Below are 21,707 nucleotides of genomic sequence, written 5' to 3'. Positions count from 1 at the left end.
CCTGAAATTCATAGCTTTGATTGAGCTTGTGCATATGGTGTTGGAGTGGGTTGCTTTTCCCATCTCCATTTCACCTCATTACATTTATGGGGTTTTTGTTGCCATTCTGAAAAACATAGTATAAACCAGTAGTAAAGCATAAAGCGAAAGGTTTTTTCGAGACTGAAATATTGATGGCTTTTGTGGGGATCCGATTCCCACCAGCTCCACTGTTCAGCCACTCGGCAAGTTCACTCCACTGGGTTTCTAGAAGTGTCCCTTCTCATAATTACACCTCCATAGATTTTGTAGTGACTGTTTCTAGTATTGTGGCCTCCTTCACCTGATCGGTGGTAGTGCTAAGTAATGGACTCCTCTAAAAAAGGTGTTGATGGCCTGTCCTAAAGGACAAGTCATCAATATTCCAGTCTTGAAAATCCTCTTTAGTGACACAATAAATAAAATATAGTGGAGATTTATCAAGCTAAATGTGCCTGTCCTCAAGCTAAATGTGCCTGTCCTCAAGCTAAATGTGCCTGTCTTCAAGCTAAATGTGCTTGTCCTCAAGCTAAATGTGCTTGTCCTCAAGCTAAATGTGTCTGTCCTCTGGCCAAACACTGTCTTTTATGATTTGCTTTATATTTATTACGTGTTTTAGACATGTTCTCTGGCTTGTCTGTCAATAGAGTGTTACCTTGATAAAAAGGGGTACGGTTTAACAGAATATGGGCATGGCCTAACATGCAACACCAAGCACCAAAAATTGTGGCGGATATTTCTGGCAGAAAATAAGTCCATTAATAATTGGTGTAAACTCACTTAAAGTTCTGGCACATTTTTAGACTGTCAACACAGCATTCATATATTTGCCCCAATACGCACTGCAATTGGGGCAGTTCTCCATAAAAGTTTATGATCCACAATCTCAATACAAAGCAGTATACCGTATATACTCGAATATAAGCTGAGATTTTCAGTCCATTTTTTTGGGATGAAAGTCCCCCTCTCGACTTTTATTCGAGTCATATACACCAGGGGTCGGATGGGGAGGGGGACGGGTGTGTCAGGTCAAACTTACCCGTCCTGGCGCTGTCTCTTCAGCCCCCAGCTTCTCCGTGATCTCCCTTCCTTCAGCGGTCACATGGTACCGCTGATTAAAATCATGAATACGCGCATATTCATGAGTTTAATGAGCGGTACCACGTGACTGCTGAAGGCAGGAAGGGAGATCGCGGAGAAGCTGGGGGCTGAAGAGAAAACGCCATGATGGGTAAGTATAGCGATACTCACCTGTCCTGCGTCCATGGCTGCTTGATGCTGTCTGGCACATCATCTGTCAGTGACGTTCAGACAGCAGAGGGTACAGTGACGTGGTTAGTGCGTGCCGCGCCCCCTGCAGTCTGAATGTCACTGACAGATGACGTGCCAGACAGCAGCAAGCAGCCATGGACGCAGGACAGGTGAATATCTCAGGTGCCAGCAGTGACACCGGCACCTGACAGCCAGCGACAGAGAGGTGAGTATGTCATTTTTTTTTATTTTTAAATGCAGCAGCAGCACATGGGGCCATAATCTATGGAGCATCTTATGGGGGCAGCATATAGGGGCATAATCTATGAAGCATCTTATGGGGGTAGCATATAGGTGTATAATCTATGGAGCATCTTATGGGGGCAGCATATGGGGGAATAATCTATGGAGCATCTTATGGGGGCAGCTTATGGGGCGTAATCTATGGAATATCTTATGGGGGCAGCATATGGGGGCATAATCTATGGAGCATCTTATGGGGGCAGCATATGGGGGCATAATCTATGGAGCATCTTATGAGGGCAGCATATGGGGGAATAATCTATGGAGCATCTTATGGGGGCCACATATGGGGGAATAATCTATGGAGCATCTTATGGGGGCAGCATATGGGGGCATAATCTATGGAGCATCTTATGGGGGCAGCATATGGGGGCATAATCTATGGAGCATCTTATGGGGGCATAATCTATGGAACATCTTATGGGGCAAATTATTCTATGGAGCATCTTATGGGGCTATTATTAACCTTTGTGCAGCATTATATGGGGTGCATTTTGTATGGAGCATCTTATGGGGCTATCATTCACTGCATGGAACATTATATGGGGCTCCTGATTCAATATGGATATTCAAAAACATTTAACCTACTGATGTCTCAATTAATTTTACTTTTATTGGTATCTATTTTTATTTTTTAAATTCACCAGTAGCTGCTGCATTTTCCACCCTAGGCTTATACTCGAGTCAATAAGTTTTCCCAGTTTTCTGTGGCAAAATTTGGGGGGTCGGCTTATACTTGGGTTGGCTTATACTCGAGTATTTACTGTAACTAAGTATTTCTCTACTATTTATACCAGTGTGCAAAATCTCAGACGACACTAAAAATGCAGCTGTCGGCATGCTTTCTTATACAACAACGATTTGTATCGGTTCTTTTATATAGAAATAAAAAGCACAAATAATTTATTTTTATCCAGCTATATTCCTATTGAACAGTTAGCTGGCAATTGCTTCCACACAGCATTGAACATACAGTGAGTACCAGCAAAACAAAAGCTCAGCAAATTAGCCCAAAATGCATCTACTAGAGAGGATTTCCAAAACATTCTTTATTTTCCTTGCACATCTATTGCTTTATGAAAGGTTTGCTTAGCCTGTACTTTTTATCCTCATTTTAAGTAGAAGAGAAAAAAACATGACATTATTGTGGCTTCTTGAATTTTATGCCTCTCATCTCCTTGACACTGGCGCTAACTCATTTTTCATTCTTGCACTTTTACAAGACGGATACAAGCTATGATAAATCAATCCTCATTGTGGACGTGAAATAGAAACATCAACAGTAAGAAAAAAAAAAGACACAAAACAAAATAAGAGAAAGAGCCAAAACCAAACTAAAGCCATAATAAAACAACAACAATAATCATGAAAATGAAGGATTTTCTCCGATTTCTTCCTTTGGCTAAAATATGTGGTAATTAGGTCTCAAACAAGCAGCATGGGATATGGCTCCTTCAAAGTAACAACCAAAAAAGCTTTCATTCCGGTAAGAAAAATAAATAAAGAATCCCGGGAAGTTTTTTTTCTGATACTGTAAAAATATTATAATGAGTGCTTTATGGCCACTGCTGTACCAATTACCCAGCTTGTTCTTGTGTTCTCTGAATGCCAGACTTTTAGTTCACTTATTATCGGAGCATAAAACTGAAAGCACGGCCTCATACAATTTTAATTGTAATGTGACTTTAACATTTAGTTTATTAATGTTAATGTGGATCCAGCTTCCAGTTTCTAAATCATATATTTACACCTTGTGTCCAGGAATTCATTTCACCACCCTTTTATTTTCTTCCTTTTTAATTAAAAGCAGGATTTAGCTTTATGTCTTTTCTGTAATATCAACGCGGCTTTGTTTTCAGCAAATCTAATTACAAAAATAGCACATAATAGGCTCGGTCCTATGGCAATGAGAGTTTACGGGCAGACCGACAAGAGCTAAAGACATTTCTGTCCTTGATGTCTTTCAGGGCGCGCTCACACGAGCGTATAATAAGAAGAGTGCTATACTCGGCCCAATGTTATACTACGTGGCAGTGCCGACTAGCGCTTTTTCTTTCATGCCGATTTAACATTCGATAATTGGACCATGAGCACCCGTGTGAAGCATCAGACTGCACTCGGCTATCACTCAAGTGCGGTCCGAAATCTGTGGACACAGACAATGGAGAAGATGGAGAAATTAAGTTCTCTGTCTTCTCCGCACCTGTGATGTTTCTCAAAGGCAAGAGAATTGGATCACACTAAGATGACAACTGTCAGAATTTGAGCCCAGTATTATTAGCATAATCAGTCCATTTCTCACGCATGACAGAATATATGACCGTCAGACCATAGCCTAATTGTCTGGACAGTTTCTTAATGTATTTAACATATGCAAGGTTGGTCCATGTTTATTGGTCAGAAAAACCTTTCTAAAGGGGTTGCTCACTACCTGGAAACCCTTTTTAAAATGAAGTATTCCTGATTGCAAAATGAAAAAAAAAAATACTACCTCCCGCACCAGTGACGTTTCGGCAATGTTGGTGCCAGGTCTTCCTGTGTGACATTGTTATGCAATGGGAGCCCTGCAGCCAATCAAGCTGCGCTCTTATGTCCTGTGGATGAATCTTAGACAAGCAGAAAAAGTGAGCGCAGCATCCAAAATGTGGCCGCTGATTGACCGTAAGGCTTTTGTGACATAATGTCACGCAAGCCTCAGAAAACCTGGCGCCAACACAGCTGCAAGGGCGACAGTGCAGAAGGTATTTATTTTTATTTTACAAGGGATACTGTGCAGGTAGTTGATACATCCCTTAAAAACTTCTTCATCTCTCATCATACTCTCCTTAGCATTGAGCGTGATTGTTATTTTTTTACTAATAGATTGTTACAGTAAATTGCGCTATTCAACTATAGTCACACCCTAGTCTACTTTTCACATTAGAGTAAATATTTCAGTCTTCAGCAATCTTAGTCATCTCACCCCCCAAGTCAAGAGACGACAACTGCCCACCATGATCGGATTAAAGATTTCTCGTTATCTTTAGCCACATTGATACTGTATATTGTGATCAGCTGATTAAAGGTGCTGCATGGTTTATTATTGAAAACCACTTTAAAGGGAACCTGGCACGTCATTATTAGCTATTCAACTGACCCCAGTGCAATGTGCATCACTAACATGGTTTTCTCAAAGAAAAGTATTATGTTAAAAAAACACCTTATATCGTTAGGGGATTCCCTTACATCATTTACTTTCAGTCATAGGGGTGGCACATTTCATTGTTTCAGTCACGGCTCAGTCAGTGTCTTGCTCAAATTATCGATTGACTGCCGTGAGTTGCCTGATGTCAGAGCAACCAGTTCAAATTCACTACAGTGAAATTCTCCTGTTGAACTGCGGTGAACTCACCTCTGCACTGAGAGACTTTTTCTCACTGAGTTAGCGAGGAATCTCACTGAGGTCACTGAAGCTGGGAAAACAGCCTCAGTGACCCGTAGTAACCTCGATGACATCACCGCTAGTCACTGGGGCTGCGCACGCAGCAGCTTATTCACCAGTGGTTCTCAGCATGGACAGCAACATCTTAGTACCGTTCAGTTTGAAAACTGTTTATCCCCCAGACATGGATTACGTCATGGGACAGAACGACAGACAGATGAGGGATATGGTTGTTTTTTATTTTTGTTTTATTGCAGAAGATGAGGGCTTCAGTGGAAGGGGCGTGTTACGTGATTATAAAGAGTTTAAATATGTTTGTTATTTTTAAACAAAAATCTAAAAGTGTGTTTTGTTTTATTTCAAATAAAGGACTTTATACTGGCTGTGACTTTATTTACCATACAACTATACGATTAGTAGTAATAATAATAATAATAATAATAATAATAATAATAAATTTTATTTTTATAGCGCCGACATATTCTGCAGCACTTTACATTTCAGAGGGGATTTGTACAGACAATAGACATTACAGGATAACAATAATCACACACAGTAGATTATAACAAATTCCAAGAGGAATGAGGGCCCTGCTCGCAAGCTTTACAGTCTATGAGGAAAGAGGTAGACATGAAAGGTGGGTGGTAACAGTTGCCCTGATTGTATGGACCAGCCATAATGTTAGGTGTGTGACAGTACGGACACAGAGGGCTAATGGATGCATAAAGCATGTGGGAACATGATGCGGGAAATCTGGTTATGGTAAAACTTTTGGCTGTGCCACACAGGGATAGATTAGGTTAATGTGTTGAGGCGATAGGCCAGTCTGAATAAATGCGTTTTCAGGGCACGCTTAAAATTGTGGGGATTGTGGACTAATCGTATTGACCTGGGAAGTGCATTCCAAAGAATTGGCGCGGCACGTGTAAAGTCTTGGAGACGGGAGTGGGAGGTTCTGACTATTGAGGATGCTAACCTCAGGTCATCAGCAGAACGGAGGGCACGGGTAGGGTGGTATACTGAAACAAGGGAGGAGATGTAGGGTGGTGCTGAGCCATGGAGGGCTTTGTGGGTGAGGGTAATAAGTTTATACTGAATTCTGGAGTGGATGGGTAGCCAGTGTAATGACTGGCACAAGGTAGAGGCATCGGTGTATCGATTGGTGAGGAATATGATCCTGGCTGCAGCATTCAAGACAGATTGGAGAGGGAAGAGTTTGGTAAGAGGGAGACCGATTAGAAGAGAGTTACAATAGTCGAGACGAGAATGAATAAGAGAAACAGTAAGAGTTTTTGCAGAGTAAAAAGTAAGAAAAGGTCGAATTCTAGAAATGTTTTTGAGGTGCAGATGACAAGAGCGAGCCAGTGATCGAATGTGGGGGGCAAAGGAAAACTCGGAATCAAGTATGACCCCAAGACAGCGGGCCTGTTGCTGGGGAGTAATAGTGGAACCACCCACAGAAATAGCAATGTCGGGTATAGGTACATTAGTAGAGGGAGGAAACACCAGGAGTTCAGTCTTTGACAGGTTCAGTTTCAGATATAGTGAGGACATGATATTAGACACAGCGTTTAGACAATCGCCGGTGTTTTCTAGAAAGGCTGGCGTGATGTCAGGAGAAGAAGCGTATAATTGGGTGTCATCAGCATAGAGATGGTACTGGAAACCAAATCTACTGATTGTTTGACCAATAGGGGCAGTGTACAAGGAGAAGAGGAGGGGGCCTAGAACCAATCCTTGGGGGACCCCAACAGTAAGGGGAAGGTGAGAGGAGGAGGAACCGGCAAAAGATACAGTAAAGGAGCGGTCAGAGAGGTAGGAGGAGAACCAGGAGAGAACGGTGTCCTTGAGGCCAATGGAACGGAGCATAGTGAGGTGGAGCTGATGATCCACAGTGTCGAATGCTGCAGAGAGATCCAAGAGAATTAGCATGGAGTAATGACCATTTGATTTAGCTGTTAGCAGATCATTAGAGACTTTAGTGAGGGCAGTTTCAGTGGAGTGTAAAGAGCGGAAACCAGATTGGAGAGGGTCGAGAACAGAGTTTTCTTAGAGATAGCGGATAAGACGGGAGTGGACCAGGCGTTCCAGGAGTTTAGAGATGAAGGGAAGATTAGAGACAGGTCTATAGTTAGCGGCACAGTTTTGGTCGAGGGATGGTTTTTTAAGTAGTGGATGTATGATGGCATGCTTAAATGAGGAGGGAAAAATACCAGAAGAGAGAGAGAGGTTAAATATTTTAGTTAGGTGAGGGGTGACAGCAGGGGAAAGGGACTGGAGGAGATGTGATGGAAATGGGTCACTGGTGCAAGTAGTTGGGCGAGAAGATGCAAGGAGCCTGCTTACTTCTTCTTCTGTGACTGGTTCAAAATCAGAGAGTGAGCTAGATGCAGTGGGGGAGGGAGGACAGTGCATGGTATGAGGTGATTGGGAGATAATTTCCTGTCGAATCTGGTCAATTTTTTCTTTGAAGCAATTGCCAGATCGTCAGCTCGGAGCTCCATGGTTGGGGCCTGTACTCTTGGATTGAGTAGAGAATTAAAAGTGTCAAAGAGACGTTTCGGGTTATTGGACAGTGAGGTGATGAAGGTGTTGAAATAGGTTTGTTTGGAGAGTTGAAGGGCAGTGTTGTATGTTCTAAGCATAAACTTAAAATGGATGAAATCTTCATGTAGATTGGATTTTCTCCACAGACGTTCGGCGCACCTGGAGCACCGCTGCAGGAAACGTGTTTGCACCGTGTGCCAGGGTTGTCGCCGTCTGCGTTGTGGTGTTCTATTTATAGGGGATGCAAATTCATCCAGGGCACTTTGAAATGTTTCATTGTAATGCTTCAATGCAGAATCAGGACATGAGAGGGAGGAGATAGGGGCCAATGAAGACTGTAAGTTCTTCATAAGTTTCTGGGTGTTAATGGCCTGTATGTTTCTATAAGTCTGGACAGTGGGGGTGACCTGAGCAGCCTGGCAGTTCTTGATAGAGAATGAAAGAAGATTGTGGTCAGAGAGCGGGAGAGGGGAGTTTGCAAAATCATCCACTGCACAAAGCCGAGAGAAGACCAAGTCGAGGGAGTTACCGTCTTCATGCGTTGGAGAATTAGTAAGCTGCGAAAGGCCAAATGAGGAGGTTAGAGATAAAAGGTGAGTAGCAGATGATGAGAGGGGAAGAGCAATGGGGATGTTGAAATCTCCCATGATGAGGGTAGGGATGTCACAGGAGAGAAAATGTGGAAGCCAAGTGGCAAAATGATCCAGGAACTGATGGGAGGGGCCGGGAGGACGATACACCACCGCCACTCGCATGGAGAAGGGGGTGTAGAGTCTGACGGCATGGACCTCAAAAGAAGGGAAGACAAGTGACGGTACTTGAGGGATAACCTGAAAGGTACATTTTGGTGATAGGAGCAGACCAACGCCTCCACCTGCTCTATTGTCTGATCTTGGGGTATGAGAGAAGTGTAGCCCCCCGTATGAAAGAGCAGCAGCAGCGGTAGTGTCTGACTGCTTGATCCAGGTTTCAGTAAGAGCCAGGAGGTTAAGAGAATTAGAAAGGAAGAAGTCATGGATGAAGGAGAGTTTGTTACACACTGAGCGAAAATTCCAAAGTGCACAATTAAGAGAGACAGATGGCATGCAGGGAATATTAATAAGATTAGAGGGGTTTCTAAGTATAGCAGTCAGGGGGTTTGACTTTCTATAACAAGGGGGACCAGGGTTGGGAGCAATGTCTCCTGCGACTAGGAGAAGGAGGATAGAAAGAGTGAGCAGATGGTTAAGTGATTTGTGAGAGCGTCTCTGATGTTGAATGGTGGGACTGACTGGATCTGTGCAATTTAACAATGTGAAAAGAGCGTGAGTGCTATACATAGGAGAGGAAAGGAGCGAGGGGCCGATATGGATGGAGTGTAGAGAGTTAATGCCAGGGCGGTGGATGTGTGTGAATGCAGCGGCCAGAATAAAAATTACACAAATGCATATGGTATATACAGTGGGGCAAAAAAGTATTTATTCAGTCAGCAATAGTGCAAGTTCCACCACTTAAAAAGATGAGAGGCGTCTGTAATTTACATCATAGGTAGACCTCAACTATGGGAGGCAAACTGAGAAAAAAAAATCCAGAAAATCACATTGTCTGTTTTTTTTTCATTTTATTTGCATATTATGGTGGAAAATAAGTATTTGGTCAGAAACAAGCAATCAAGATTTCTGGCTCTCACAGACCTGTAACTTCTTCTTTAAGAGTCTCCTCTTTCCTCCACTCATTACCTGTAGTAATGGCACCTGTTTAAACTTGTTATCAGTATAAAAAGACACCTGTGCACACCCTCAAACAGTCTGACTCCAAACTCCACTATGGTGAAGACCAAAGAGCTGTCAAAGGACACCAGAAACAAAATTGTAGCCCTGCACCAGGCTGGGAAGACTGAATCTGCAATAGCCAACCAGCTTGGAGTGAAGAAATCAACTGTGGGAGCAATAATTAGAAAATGGAAGACATACAAGACAACTGATAATCTCCCTCGATCTGGTGCTCCACGCAAAATCCCACCCCATGGGGTCAGAATGATCACAAGAACGGTGAGCAAAAATCCCAGAACCACGCGGGGGGACCTAGTGAATGAACTGCAGAGAGCTGGGACCAATGTAACAAGGCCTACCATAAGTAACACACTACGCCACCATGGACTCAGATCCTGCAGTGCCAGACGTGTCCCACTGCTTAAGCCTGTACATGTCCGGGCCCGTCTGAAGTTTGCTAGAGAGCATTTGGATGATCCAGAGGAGTTTTGGGAGAATGTCCTATGGTCTGATGAAACCAAACTGGAACTGTTTGGTAGAAACACAACTTGTCGTGTTTGGAGGAAAAAGAATACTGAGTTGCATCCATCAAACACCATACCTACTGTAAAGCATGGTGGTGGAAACATCATGCTTTGGGGCTGTTTCTCTGCAAAGGGGCCAGGACGACTGATCCGGGTACATGAAAGAATGAATGGGGCCATGTATCGTGAGATTTTGAGCGCAAACCTCCTTCCATCAGCAAGGGCATTGAATATGAAACGTGGCTGGGTCTTTCAACATGACAATGATCCAAAGCACACCGCCAGGGCAACGAAGGAGTGGCTTCGTAAGAAGCATTTCAAGGTCCTGGAGTGGCCTAGCCAGTCTCCAGATCTCAACCCTATAGAAAACCTTTGGAGGGAGTTGAAAGTCCGTGTTGCCAAGCGAAAAGCCAAAAACATCACTGCTCTAGAGGAGATCTGCATGGAGGAATGGGCCAACATACCAACAACAGTGTGTGGCAACCTTGTGAAGACTTACAGAAAACGTTTGACCTCTGTCATTGCCAACAAAGGATATATCACAAAGTATTGAGATGAAATTTTGTTTCTGACCAACTACTTATTTTCCACCATAATATGCAAATAAAATGAAAAAAAAACAGACAATGTGATTTTCTGGATTTTTTTTTCTCAGTTTGTCTCCCATAGTTGAGGTCTACCTATGATGTAAATTACAGACGCCTCTCATCTTTTTAAGTGGTGGAACTTGCACTATTGCTGACTGACTAAATACTTTTTTGCCCCACTGTATTTGTTGTACTCCTAATGTACAGGGAGTAGATGTATATAAATGTCTTACCTGTCTCCTGCCCTGTCTAACTGCCATGTTATAACTGCCAGTAGTACTTTGATACATGTACTTCGATTACATGTGCACAAATGCCACCCCTGCATAAATGCTCCCCCTAGCTAGGCCTGAATATATAGGAGGTTAAGGCTAAGATTTTTTTTTTTTTTTTTGCTCTCTCTCTTCTCGTTAATCAATCACACTAAAATTGAGACACCAAGACCCAATAAAGTGTTGTGGTCAAATAAAGACATGTCCAGCACTACATGGATCATAAAGCACTTTGAAAAGTTTCTTGACCTCACAACATAAGGGGACAAGCAGAGTAAGTTGAAAAAAAACTTATAGACGCCTCTCTGTTACTAATCCGTGGGCTTGACTACTCCACTTGCCTCCGCCACAGGGCAAGTGAGAAGAGCCAAGCAAAGTGGTGCATCTAATAAATGTGCCTTTTCTGGTCAGCTGCAGGCTGCTATTTTTAAACTGGTGGGGGCCAATATCCATGGCCCCTTACCAGACTGAGAATAAAAGCCCCCAGCTGTCTGCTTTACCTTGGCTGCTTATGAAAATTGGGGGGGACCCCACACCGATTTTTAAAATTATTTATTTTACTCATTTACATAGCGCCATTAATTCCACAGCACTTTACAGACATTATTGGCACTGTCCCCAGTGGTGCTCACAATGTAAATTCCCTATCAGTATGTCTTTGGAATGTGGGAGGAAACAGGAGTACCCGGAAAAAACCCACGCAAACACGGGGAGAACATACAAACTCCTTGCAGATGTTGTCTTTAGTGGAATTTGAACCCAGGACCCCTGTGCTGCAAGGCTGCAGTGCTAACCAGTGAGTCACAGTGAAAAATCAAAGTGGGGACCCCTCTATTCTTGATAACCAACTTTGCTGTAGCTGACAGCTGAGGGTTGCAGTCCTCAGCTATAGGTTTTGCCTAGCTGGTTATCACAAATACAGGGGAACCCATACTGGGTTTCTTTTAATTATTTATTTACAGTGTGGGCACTGGCTGATAAATACTCCAATCAGCTGCTCCTGCTCTCGCTGTTATTAGCGGCAGCAGCTGATGAGAGCTGTAGTCCCATCAACTGACACCAGTGACCAGAGGTTTACTTTATATCTCCAAACACAGCTGCACACTCACGCTGTCTTTTGACAGTGTGCAGCTGTCTGATCGGCAGTGATGGATTTACCGCCGATCAGAAGAGGTGTTTGACGCGCTGTCTTGCACATGACAGCATGTCAAACACTGGATGTTCAGGCCCCCATTCAAGTGAATGGGGTCCAGGTTCAGGTCCGGGTACTGTTCTGGTATCCGAACTTTTTGTAACTGTTCGGTCAAACCCACCGGACCTGAGTATCCAGGTGTCCGCCCATCTCTACTCACCATTTCATCCCACGAAACTCTACTTCCAATGCTGCCCAGGACACCCTGCTGATACTTTCTCTTGACAGCCAGTTACTTGCTGTATCTGTCACTTGTCCATAGCACGAAAGAGGATCTGCAGACATCGAGTTCTTGAAGGATTTGTTGATTGCTGGAATGGAAAGTAGGAACCGGCAGGGTGTCTGCAGCATTGGATGAAGAGTAGTGGGGGATTTGTAAGGCAAGTGTATTTTACTTTTAAATTATAATTCAAAGGTTAATTTAAATAACATCTGGATCTTTGACTTCATCATTGAAATGTTAATTGATTCTTGCACACTTACCTGTATAAGTGACCTCCTCATCCACTGCAGTAAGATCAGGGGACTGTGACTGGCAATTCTCCGCTTTACCCTCAACAGGCTCAATATCCAACATGAAAAATCCTTTTAAACCTTGATATTCTGATATCCGGTGTGGTTGCCTGAAGACAGCGCTTTGCGGCTTCTAAGGTATAACAAAGTGACACTCAATTCTTTTCTTCTTTGACTCATATTTTAAGAATTATTTGTTATAGCTCCTTAAAAATCAATGAAACCAGAGAATAAAAAAATAACAGTTCCTGGCCGGCTCCTGTCGCAAATATTCATGCGGTAGAAATTATTTATCTGACCATCACTTTCTGCTGCGGGCTAATGCTCTTTTTAAAGGCAACAAGATAAAGGGATACAAGTTTTGATATAGTATTCAGGGTAAGACATTCTCACAATCCCCTGCAGCTTTTAACCAGCTGAGTGTGTAACATTTTTCATTTCTATCCAAACCGGTGTGTCTCCTGGTACAGGAATAATATGTAATGGAGGTCACACAGAGCAATGCTTGCCACCCTTTGACAAAACACTTACATGATAGTGGCACTTAATGTCTACATGGAATCTCCTCGCAAGGAGGACATAATAAAAATGGAGCGCTCAGATGAGGAAATTAAGGTCACCATATTATTCTCAGCATGGGCTTTGGATTCTCATTTTTACGCTGTCATAAGTATATAAGAGGATGTAAGATTCTAGCACTACTTGGCATGCTACTATATGAATATGAATGTATCTATGGCGCTGCAGCTGATTTCCTTGTCGCAGACTTCCATGTGTACTCATGTCACCGTATAAAGAGATGATAACGGCATTTGTTAAAATGAAGAGCTTTAGCTGTATAGAATCTGAAAATATCTCCCAATGTAACTTCTGCCACATGTACAGGGTAATCACACTTGGATAAACTGGGCTAAGATAATTCCGCTAGCTCTGTCTCATGGAAGAAAATAGAGTGTCACGATTGCTAATGGCTTGTTTGTATTCAGCAGATATTCTCTCTACATATCAGGTAATCCCCTGATGATACAGATGAATATTCAGATACGTATTGCATAGAAGCTGAACATTTTAATGTTGTCATTACCTATCATTATAACAATTAGGTGTGTAACAGTGTGTAACCAGAGAAACACTGCACTTCATGCCGAAGCTTCAGTATCTCTACAAGCGTCTCGTCATATTCAGCGAATACCTTAACATTTCTTTTGGGACGCTGCTGATTTCATTGGGTTGTTTTAGGACCGCAAATATTTTATGACTCGTTCTTAAAGGCAACTTGTTATTGGATTAATGTTGCCCAACAACAGGCGGTATGAATCAGAGCCTGGCTGCACGATTGTAGCCAGGTATATTTTTCTCTGAAACGCTCAAGCATAGTTAGAAGATCTAGAACCAAAGTTAAAAGAAGAGACTAGTCTGGCACCGATCCCGGTTGGTTTCTCCCAGCGGAGTTTCAGGTGATTGACAGATCTCTACCATAGCAACTCTCACCTGCAAATGTGCTGGGAAAAAATTGGACTGGTCAATAGGCTATGTGCACACATACTTGGAAGTGCTGCGGATTTTGAAAAATCTGCAGGTAAATTCGCAGGTCAAAATACCTGCGGTTTACCTGCGGATTAGCCTGCGGTTTAGCCTTGCAGTTTCACACCTCACAATGGTGAAGGTGTGAAACCGCAGCGGAATCCACACAAAGAATTGACATGCTGCAGATTTGAACCCGCAGCAAATCCGTGGGGAAAAATCCGCAGCATGTGCACAGCGTTTTTGGCTTTACCATTGCAAAGAATGGTACTGTACACCGCAGCAGAAGCTGCTGCGGACCCGCAGGGCCAGAAACGCTGCGGATCCGCAGCAGAATCCGCACCGTGTGCACATAGCCTTACTCTGACTATGGTTCCCAGCCAAATCTTGGAACTATATTCTTTATCTGAAGGATTTCATAAAAGAAAATACCTGGCTACAATTGTGCAGCCAGGCTTTGACTCATGCTGCCCATGGTTCGGACAGCATGAAACACGTGACAGGTTCCCTTTATAGCAGATGACTCAGTAATTATTTTTGCATAACACATCCTAACAATATAAAGTATGTAATGTAGTCCAAGTGAATTTTCCTCGATTTTCGGAGAAATAGAGGTCGGTAAGTATTTTAATATTCTTACAATACATGACATACATAATTAGGAGAGAAGAGAGTAAAAATGTTGCCGAGACATCTTCCCTTAAAGTTAATTTTGGAACTTCCAAGACAACGAGGCCCCTTAATATGTTTCTTTACGTCTCTTGGCCAAAAATCAACTAATACTGGAAAAATATTATTGAAAGCTATACTGCATGTACAACACACAAGTAATGTATCTCTTGACATGAGGATCAGATACCATTGTGTTAAAATACAGGCATGGATGTTTGGGGTCTAGTGGAATAGGTAATAACTAATCGCTGGGTCCAACTGATACCCTCATACTGGTACCCTGATGTACCTCAAAGCGAGGCTTTGAAATGCTGTATGAGAGCGAGGCATACACTTCTCCACTCAATTTATTGTCTATGGGGCTGCCAAATACAGCCAAGTACAGTGTAGTGGGTTTTTTTTTACAGATGGAACAAAAATATGGTTGTATGAACATGAATATGATTACAGGTGTGTGAGTCTAGTCTTATTAGACTCTTTAGCCTCGCCTTTTTATGGTATTTAAATATTAAAATAAAAGCTTTTGTAAATAGTAGGAGGGTCTTTTTTTTTTTTTTTTTTTCATGTCCTATTCTCATCAGTTTTGCGTATCAGACTAGGCAATCTACGAGGATCCGTGTAAAATGGATGATACACTAAAGGCATCTTTTGTCCTTCAGTTTTTCATCGAAGCTTTATCTGTTTTTTTAACTGATCCATTGTTAAGTGTCAATTAATAAAAATCTTCACACAATTTGCATTGGAAAAATAAAAAAAGAATGAGAAAGAAAAAACAGAATAAACTAGGATGACAACCAAAAAAAAAAATCTCTCAGATGTGTGAATGTAGCCTTAGAGATAGCTTAGAAAGTTTAGGGCATTCCGTTATCTACCATAGTCAATGGCTGTACAGCAAGTTAACATGTAACATCCAGTTTTCATTAATAAAGGCGTGGTGACGTAATGCCCAACACTTTGTGTTAGCGTTTATTTCCACTTGAACTGTTCCTTTAACAAGCCTCGCACCGGTCGCCTGCACAACAATAAAACAACGGGCACGTCTCTAATTCTTTACAAGGCATTTTACCACCATCACAGTATCTATAACAAATATGAGATGAAACAGACTGAAAAGATGTTATGTAATTTTACCTGGGGCACGCTTACCATTAGCGCTGTATCCCAGCTCCGGCTGTCCTTAAAGCTTTTGTACTTCATTGATTTGCTGTCTTGCGAATGTGATGCTGTAAGAGGATGATCTGTATTGAATGCATTAAAAGAGTATACATAGCTGTCAACTGCTTAATTGTCCTGCCACACTTGTGCCGTCTCCTGAAAACTGCACAGTCTATCATGAGATCCCGGAAGCTCTGGATAAAAATGACTTCGCTCTGAGCAAGGTAGTTTGGAGTTTGTGAAAACTCTTTACATGTAGAGCTGTTCACACATCGGATATAAATGGAAGCACCGCTTGTATTTTTTGGTCCAGAACATTAGCAGGGCTTTACAGCAAGCACTGTCAAATACAGAGAGGGAGCAGTCTGCATCAGCGCACAGCTAATTGACTAATTAGAGGATTTAACAAGAATGCCTGGGTAATTGTAAAAATGGCTCACTTTCTCAAACTTAATGTTTATTTCCCATGCTTTATCTAATTTAAACTTATCACTGACACAGCAAATCGCATGAAAGAAGATGATTCAGCCGGGCTTCGTGACTGTGCTGTCCGCTCTAATCTAACATCTTGTTTATAACCTGACGGTGTATTCTGGTAAGAAAAAGTATAACCTGACGGCGTATTTTGGTAAGAAGAAGTATAACCTGACGGCGTATTCTGGTAAGAAGAAGTGATAACTTCTAAATTGCGGAGGGCCATCCAATGAGACAACTACCATTCACCAGAGCAGGGGTCAAAAGCACGCTCACCGACGATCCATTCATTCTGAACTAGGCTGCCTTAGGTGGCCGGGCCTTCTACTTGGATATCTTCAGCAGTCCTATACAGAATAAATGGAGCAAAGGTATTGCTCTGTTCAATCTGGTAATTGGTGAGGGTCTCTGCTGTTGGATCCCCAACAATTTAGAAGTTATCACCTATTTTACTTTTAAAGGCAAACTGTCGACAGATTTTTGCTACCCCATCTGAGAGCAGCATGAATTTGGGGCAGAGACCCTGATTCCAGCGATGTGTCACTTACTGGGCTGCTTGCTGTCATTTGGATAAAATCCCTGTTTTATTTTATCTGCTGCAAATCTAGCAATTCGCTGAATGCTGAGCTCTGTATAACCTCTCCCACATCATTGATTGCGATCATTTTGTGTACACTGTCCTTGAGTAAAAAGCTGGAAATGGTAACCCAGGTGTGATCCCTTTTCTGTGAACCCATTAACTTAACAGATAAGTCTGATCTGAAAGGAATCAAAGTTGTGCATGCTGCGATTTTTGACATGCAGACCATCAGTCCGCGTGTAAAAACATTCATGTGAATTAAAGGGAAGCTGTCACCAGAAAAACACTATTACTGTAACTTGCAGATATGGACCTGCCTGGCAGTACTGTGAACTTTATTCTCCCCTGGCAGTATTCCGGTTTCAGCCATGGTGTTGGCACCGGAGCAGGTTTAGTCACCACTCTAAGGATACAGAGTGGCGGCTATAACTACGCCTCCAGCCAGACTGACAATGGCATTGTATTGGGGCCGGCTGTCTGTCAAGGCCAAGGGTGCGGCTACAGCCGCTGCTGTCTATACACAGAGCAGTGACTGAACCTGCGCCGATGATGCAGATGACTGAAACCTGAACGCTGCTGGGGGAAATAAAGTTAATTTTCTCCCCGCAGCATTCGGCAAAGTGCGGGTGCCAGTCAGGTTCCCAACACTATTACTCTGCAGATTAACCCTATATTTGTGGGTTAATAGCGTTTATTTTGGTGACAGGCTTTCTCTAACACAATGAATTGCATTGGTCATTTTGCTGTATGTATTGTATTTGTTTTGCACACAGACATTTAAAGGGAGCCTGTCACCAGAAATAACGCTGTTAACATGCAGATATGAGGTTAATCTACAGGTTAACAGTGTTATGATGCTGTCCGGTGCCTGCAAATAGCCGAACGCAGCGGGATGAAAATTATCTTTATTTTCACGCCCCGCATTCGGTATTCAGTCATAGGGGCGGCGCTGGCGCTGGTTCAGGCCGTTGTAACCGTGCGTCCGGCCCTGACTGACACTGGCTGTATATGGCGGCCAGCTGTCAGTCAGGGCCAGGGGCGCGGTTGCAGCCGCCGCTTTGTATACTCAGAAGATACACAATATGAACATGAAGAATTGCAGATCATTTGTAGATCTTCAGTATTACATCATTATTACTGATCAGTAAAATGGTTTGCTGGCCTCTCTTCTCATGAGGAAGCTGAATTACATGAGGAACCCCTCTGAAATCCGAACACTGACATACTGAGGTCTTAGGAAGTATAATGCCCCCCTCAGTTTATACACGAGTCAATTGTCCAAGAAAGCCGGTGTTAGGGGGGGAGCGGTGGGTCACAGAGGCAGGAGCTGGCGGCTTCCATCACTACTTACCTTCCTGCATGCCCTCGCTGCCCTCGCCAGCAGCATTTCCAGCTGAGCGATCACGTGGCCCCGCTCATTAAGGTAATGACTATATGCATGCCTCTCCACTCCCATAGGTGTGGTGTGAATATTCATTACTGTAATGAGCGGGGCCACGTGATCGCTCGGCTGGAGGAGCTGCCGGTGCCGGAACGAGATGCAGAGAGGGCGCGCAGGAAAGTACATAGGATGTTTGTTTTTTTTAGTAGGAACCATGCATACAAGGATAGGGGATAAGGAGTATGCAAACAAGGATAGGGGATAAGGAGCATTGCATAGAAGGACGGGAGAGTGGAGCCATTAATACAAGGACAGCGATGGCTGAGCCATGCATACAAGGACAGGGACAGGGGAGCCATGTATACCAGGATAGAGATGAGTGGACAATGCATACCCAGCTTATACTCGAGTTAATACATTTACCCAGTTTTTCGTGGCAAAATTAGGTGCCTCGGCTTATACTTGGGTCGGCTTATACTCGAGTATATACGGCATCTATCTGTCCCATATCTATCTATATATCTATGTACATATCCCATACCTATCTATATCTATGTCTATCTATATCTATTTATCTCTATATATAGCTATCCATGCATCTTTCTATGTCTATCTATGTATCAGTCTATCAATCTATCTATATCTACATATCTATATCTCTCTATTTAGCTATATCTATCTATCTATCTATCCATGTTTATCTATCTATATCTATGTATATCTCTATCTATCTATCTATATCCATTGTGGTGTAGTAACCACTGAGTCCGTTAGGGGGCGCTGTGTGGATGTCCCAGGAGAAAGGATGAATGGCAGAATACTGAATTGCCGTTATGTATCTCAAAGTGGGTGGCTTTGAGATGGAGACTTATGTGTTGTTCAGCAATGGTATTGCTGAGGTGTTGTTTCAATGTGTAAGGCAGAAGTCTCCAGGTAACTAGAGAGATGGGCGAGCCTGGTTACCTACAAAACCACCCAGGGGGTGTGTTTAAAGCACTGTTGTAAAGAGTGTGTAAATGCCTGAAGGACCTGAGATGAGGTCACAGTCATGTGACCCGGTGGGCGTGGCTAAGAACCATATAATGTGGCCAGGGTAGGTCACATGGAGGTGAATGCTGGGACCTGGTTGGTCCAGTGTGGAAGGTCCCATCTGAGTGAGATGGGGCTGCCTTCTGACAGCAGTGAACGCTGTGTTAATGGCTGCACGTGCCTGAGAGTTCCCTGGAGGGAAGGAATGTCTGCAGTATGGAGAAGCAGCCATGAGAGAACCCTGACGTGGGTGAGACAACACTGAGGCTGAAGAACCTGTATGCTGGACATTTGCTTAACCTGTGTGATAACAGGATAACCAGAGTGAAGCTACAGTATAATGGACGCTATGCTGGTATATGAACTGTATGTTGCTTCTATGGGTTTATGCTGCTGAATAAACTGCATGGACTGTGTTATGGTTTATGAAAACCCTGTGCCAGATCTGGTTTTGTGGCTGCTGAGCGAGTATCCCCTACTTAGATACCTCACACCGTGTATATCTCTATCTAGTCTATCTGTTTATCTATCTATCTATCTATCTATCCATCTTTCTATCTATCAGAGATAGATACAGATAGATGAAGAACTTCTCTCTCTCCTCTCTCACTCTCCTACACGGCCATTGAGTGAAAAATGGTTGATTCCTTAATTGACTTACATGATGCTTGGTACTCGAGTAGAGCAAATACGAACGTCCGACCTGCTCAATTCTAGTACCAAGCACTCGAGCAGTTTACTGCGCGAACATCAAAAGTTAGTACACCAGCTTCATCAAGTCTAAAAAAAATCTGTTTATTAATCCATGCAGTTTACATTGTGTAATCTGATGACAGATTCACTTTTAACCTTATATTACCATGATAGGTTGTCCTCCTCCTTCGTAAATGTAAAACAAATATTTATATTTCAATGACTGGGAAAGTAACAAGTGTATGTATAGGAATCCTCAGTGTTATAACGATTGCTACTTTACGGCTCATTATACTCTGGATGTATTACTAATCTGCTATGAGCTTATATAGCTCAGTTACATAGAAACCAGTGAGTTATTTAATTTCACTATTCCAGAAAACCTTACAAGAGCATAAGGGTGGCCAATGGCCAATTATTCACCTAAACAACTGTGCCTCTCATCCACTATGTAAAACAAGAAACCATCAATAGATTTGAGAAGATTTTTGGTAGTGAATATAAAATGTTTTGAAACTTAGAAATACATTTATAGCTCATATTTCAAAAATACTATTCCCATTACATCTACATACAATGTATTAACCCTGTGTAGAACCTACCTTTCAGACTGGCAAACTTTACAACACCCTCTTCAAGAGAATACGCTGACCTTACAGGAACATGGCACGGGGTTTCAGTTGCCGGCTCTGGTGACTCGAGGGAATCTCTTGCCAAAACTAAAGATTTTGTTGCAGGCTCTGAAAGACTGAAGTGGGAACTGTACTTTCAACAAACTTTGAACAAATCAAAGCACAAGCAAATATAAAAAAAAACTTTGTAATATATCTCATCATAGAACTATTCTTCTTTCTTACTTATGAGCCACTTCTTCTCAACTCCCTGATCTCATCATTCCCGACTGGATGACCAGCTGTGAAGTGACAGGCTACACCGCATAGTATACTCTATGGAGAGGGGAGTGTGAGGAGTAGGGAATAGTAGGGAGAGAAAAAAAGAAACAGATTGTGCAGTTTCTAGGTAGTTTATTTATTTCACAACGTTGGATCCACAGGTACACAGTTGAGTACTGATGTATATTTTTTTAATGTATCAATTTATGTATGTACTAAAAAGTGAAAAAAGGCAGGAATTCCATTGTGTGGTTAGTGTAGAGGACACAACACACAACACTTAGGCTGCACCCACTAGCTCAGAGTCAATTGCAAGCTTGAGATTGTGCCTAAATAGTGTAAAATGCAGTAAACATCTTATATAATGACCAGATATTGTGTTATTTTTCATGTACACTCACATGTCAGTTTATTCTGAAAAGATATCCTTAAAAGTTACAAATACCAGTTTATTACAGTTGAGGTTCAAACCAAGTCAAGTAGTAAAATCAAATGAACAAATTACTAGCCAAGTCACCAGTCTGTTAATAGTAATATAAATTATTGATACTTCATCAACCAATGAAAAAAAGCTTTCACTCAACCAGTTACTAGTTAGGCCTCTTTCACACTTCAGTTTTTTCGCGTCAGTCAAAATCCACCAATTTTTGAAAAAAATGGATCCGCCAAAATATCCTAAAGGCATATTTATTTTCTTTAATGATGAAGTCAAGTGCTGTAGAAGCGGTCATGTGATCTAATCAGAGACGCTCGGATTAGATTTAGGGCCTGAATGATTGACATATTTGTCTAAGGTGTAGATACTGTATGCTATAATAGCCATGTGTAGACATCGTTGATTTGCTGTAAATTTATACATTTATCTGCAACATGATATAATTTAAAACATGTAAATGTGGATTACTAGTATATGAAATACGCAATAGG

General features: G+C 42.3%; 1 protein-coding gene across 6 annotated transcripts in view; it reads right to left on the bottom strand.

Annotated features, from left to right (window-relative positions):
• ZBBX (zinc finger B-box domain containing) overlaps window positions 1–21,707 on the bottom strand; it is a 346,983-nt gene that overhangs the window by 74,325 nt on the left and 250,951 nt on the right. For 3 of the 6 annotated variants that reach the window (XM_073578937.1, XM_073578938.1, XM_073578943.1), the window contains 3 exons: window positions 20,490–20,635; window positions 15,707–15,813; window positions 12,350–12,512 (listed from right to left, as the gene is read on the bottom strand). In XM_073578937.1, the coding sequence (XP_073435038.1) occupies window positions 12,350–12,512; window positions 15,707–15,813; window positions 20,490–20,635 (416 nt within the window). The remainder of the gene's footprint in view (window positions 1–12,349; window positions 12,513–15,706; window positions 15,814–20,489; window positions 20,636–21,707) is intronic. The other 3 variants (XM_073578941.1, XM_073578940.1, XM_073578942.1) reach the window with 3 other exon arrangements.

Source organism: Dendrobates tinctorius, unplaced genomic scaffold, assembly GCF_039654945.1.
Source record: "Dendrobates tinctorius isolate UK_male_01 unplaced genomic scaffold, ASM3965494v1 ptg000060l, whole genome shotgun sequence".
NCBI lineage: Eukaryota > Metazoa > Chordata > Amphibia > Anura > Dendrobatidae > Dendrobates > Dendrobates tinctorius.
This window is presented reverse-complemented; position numbering and strand designations above follow the sequence as displayed.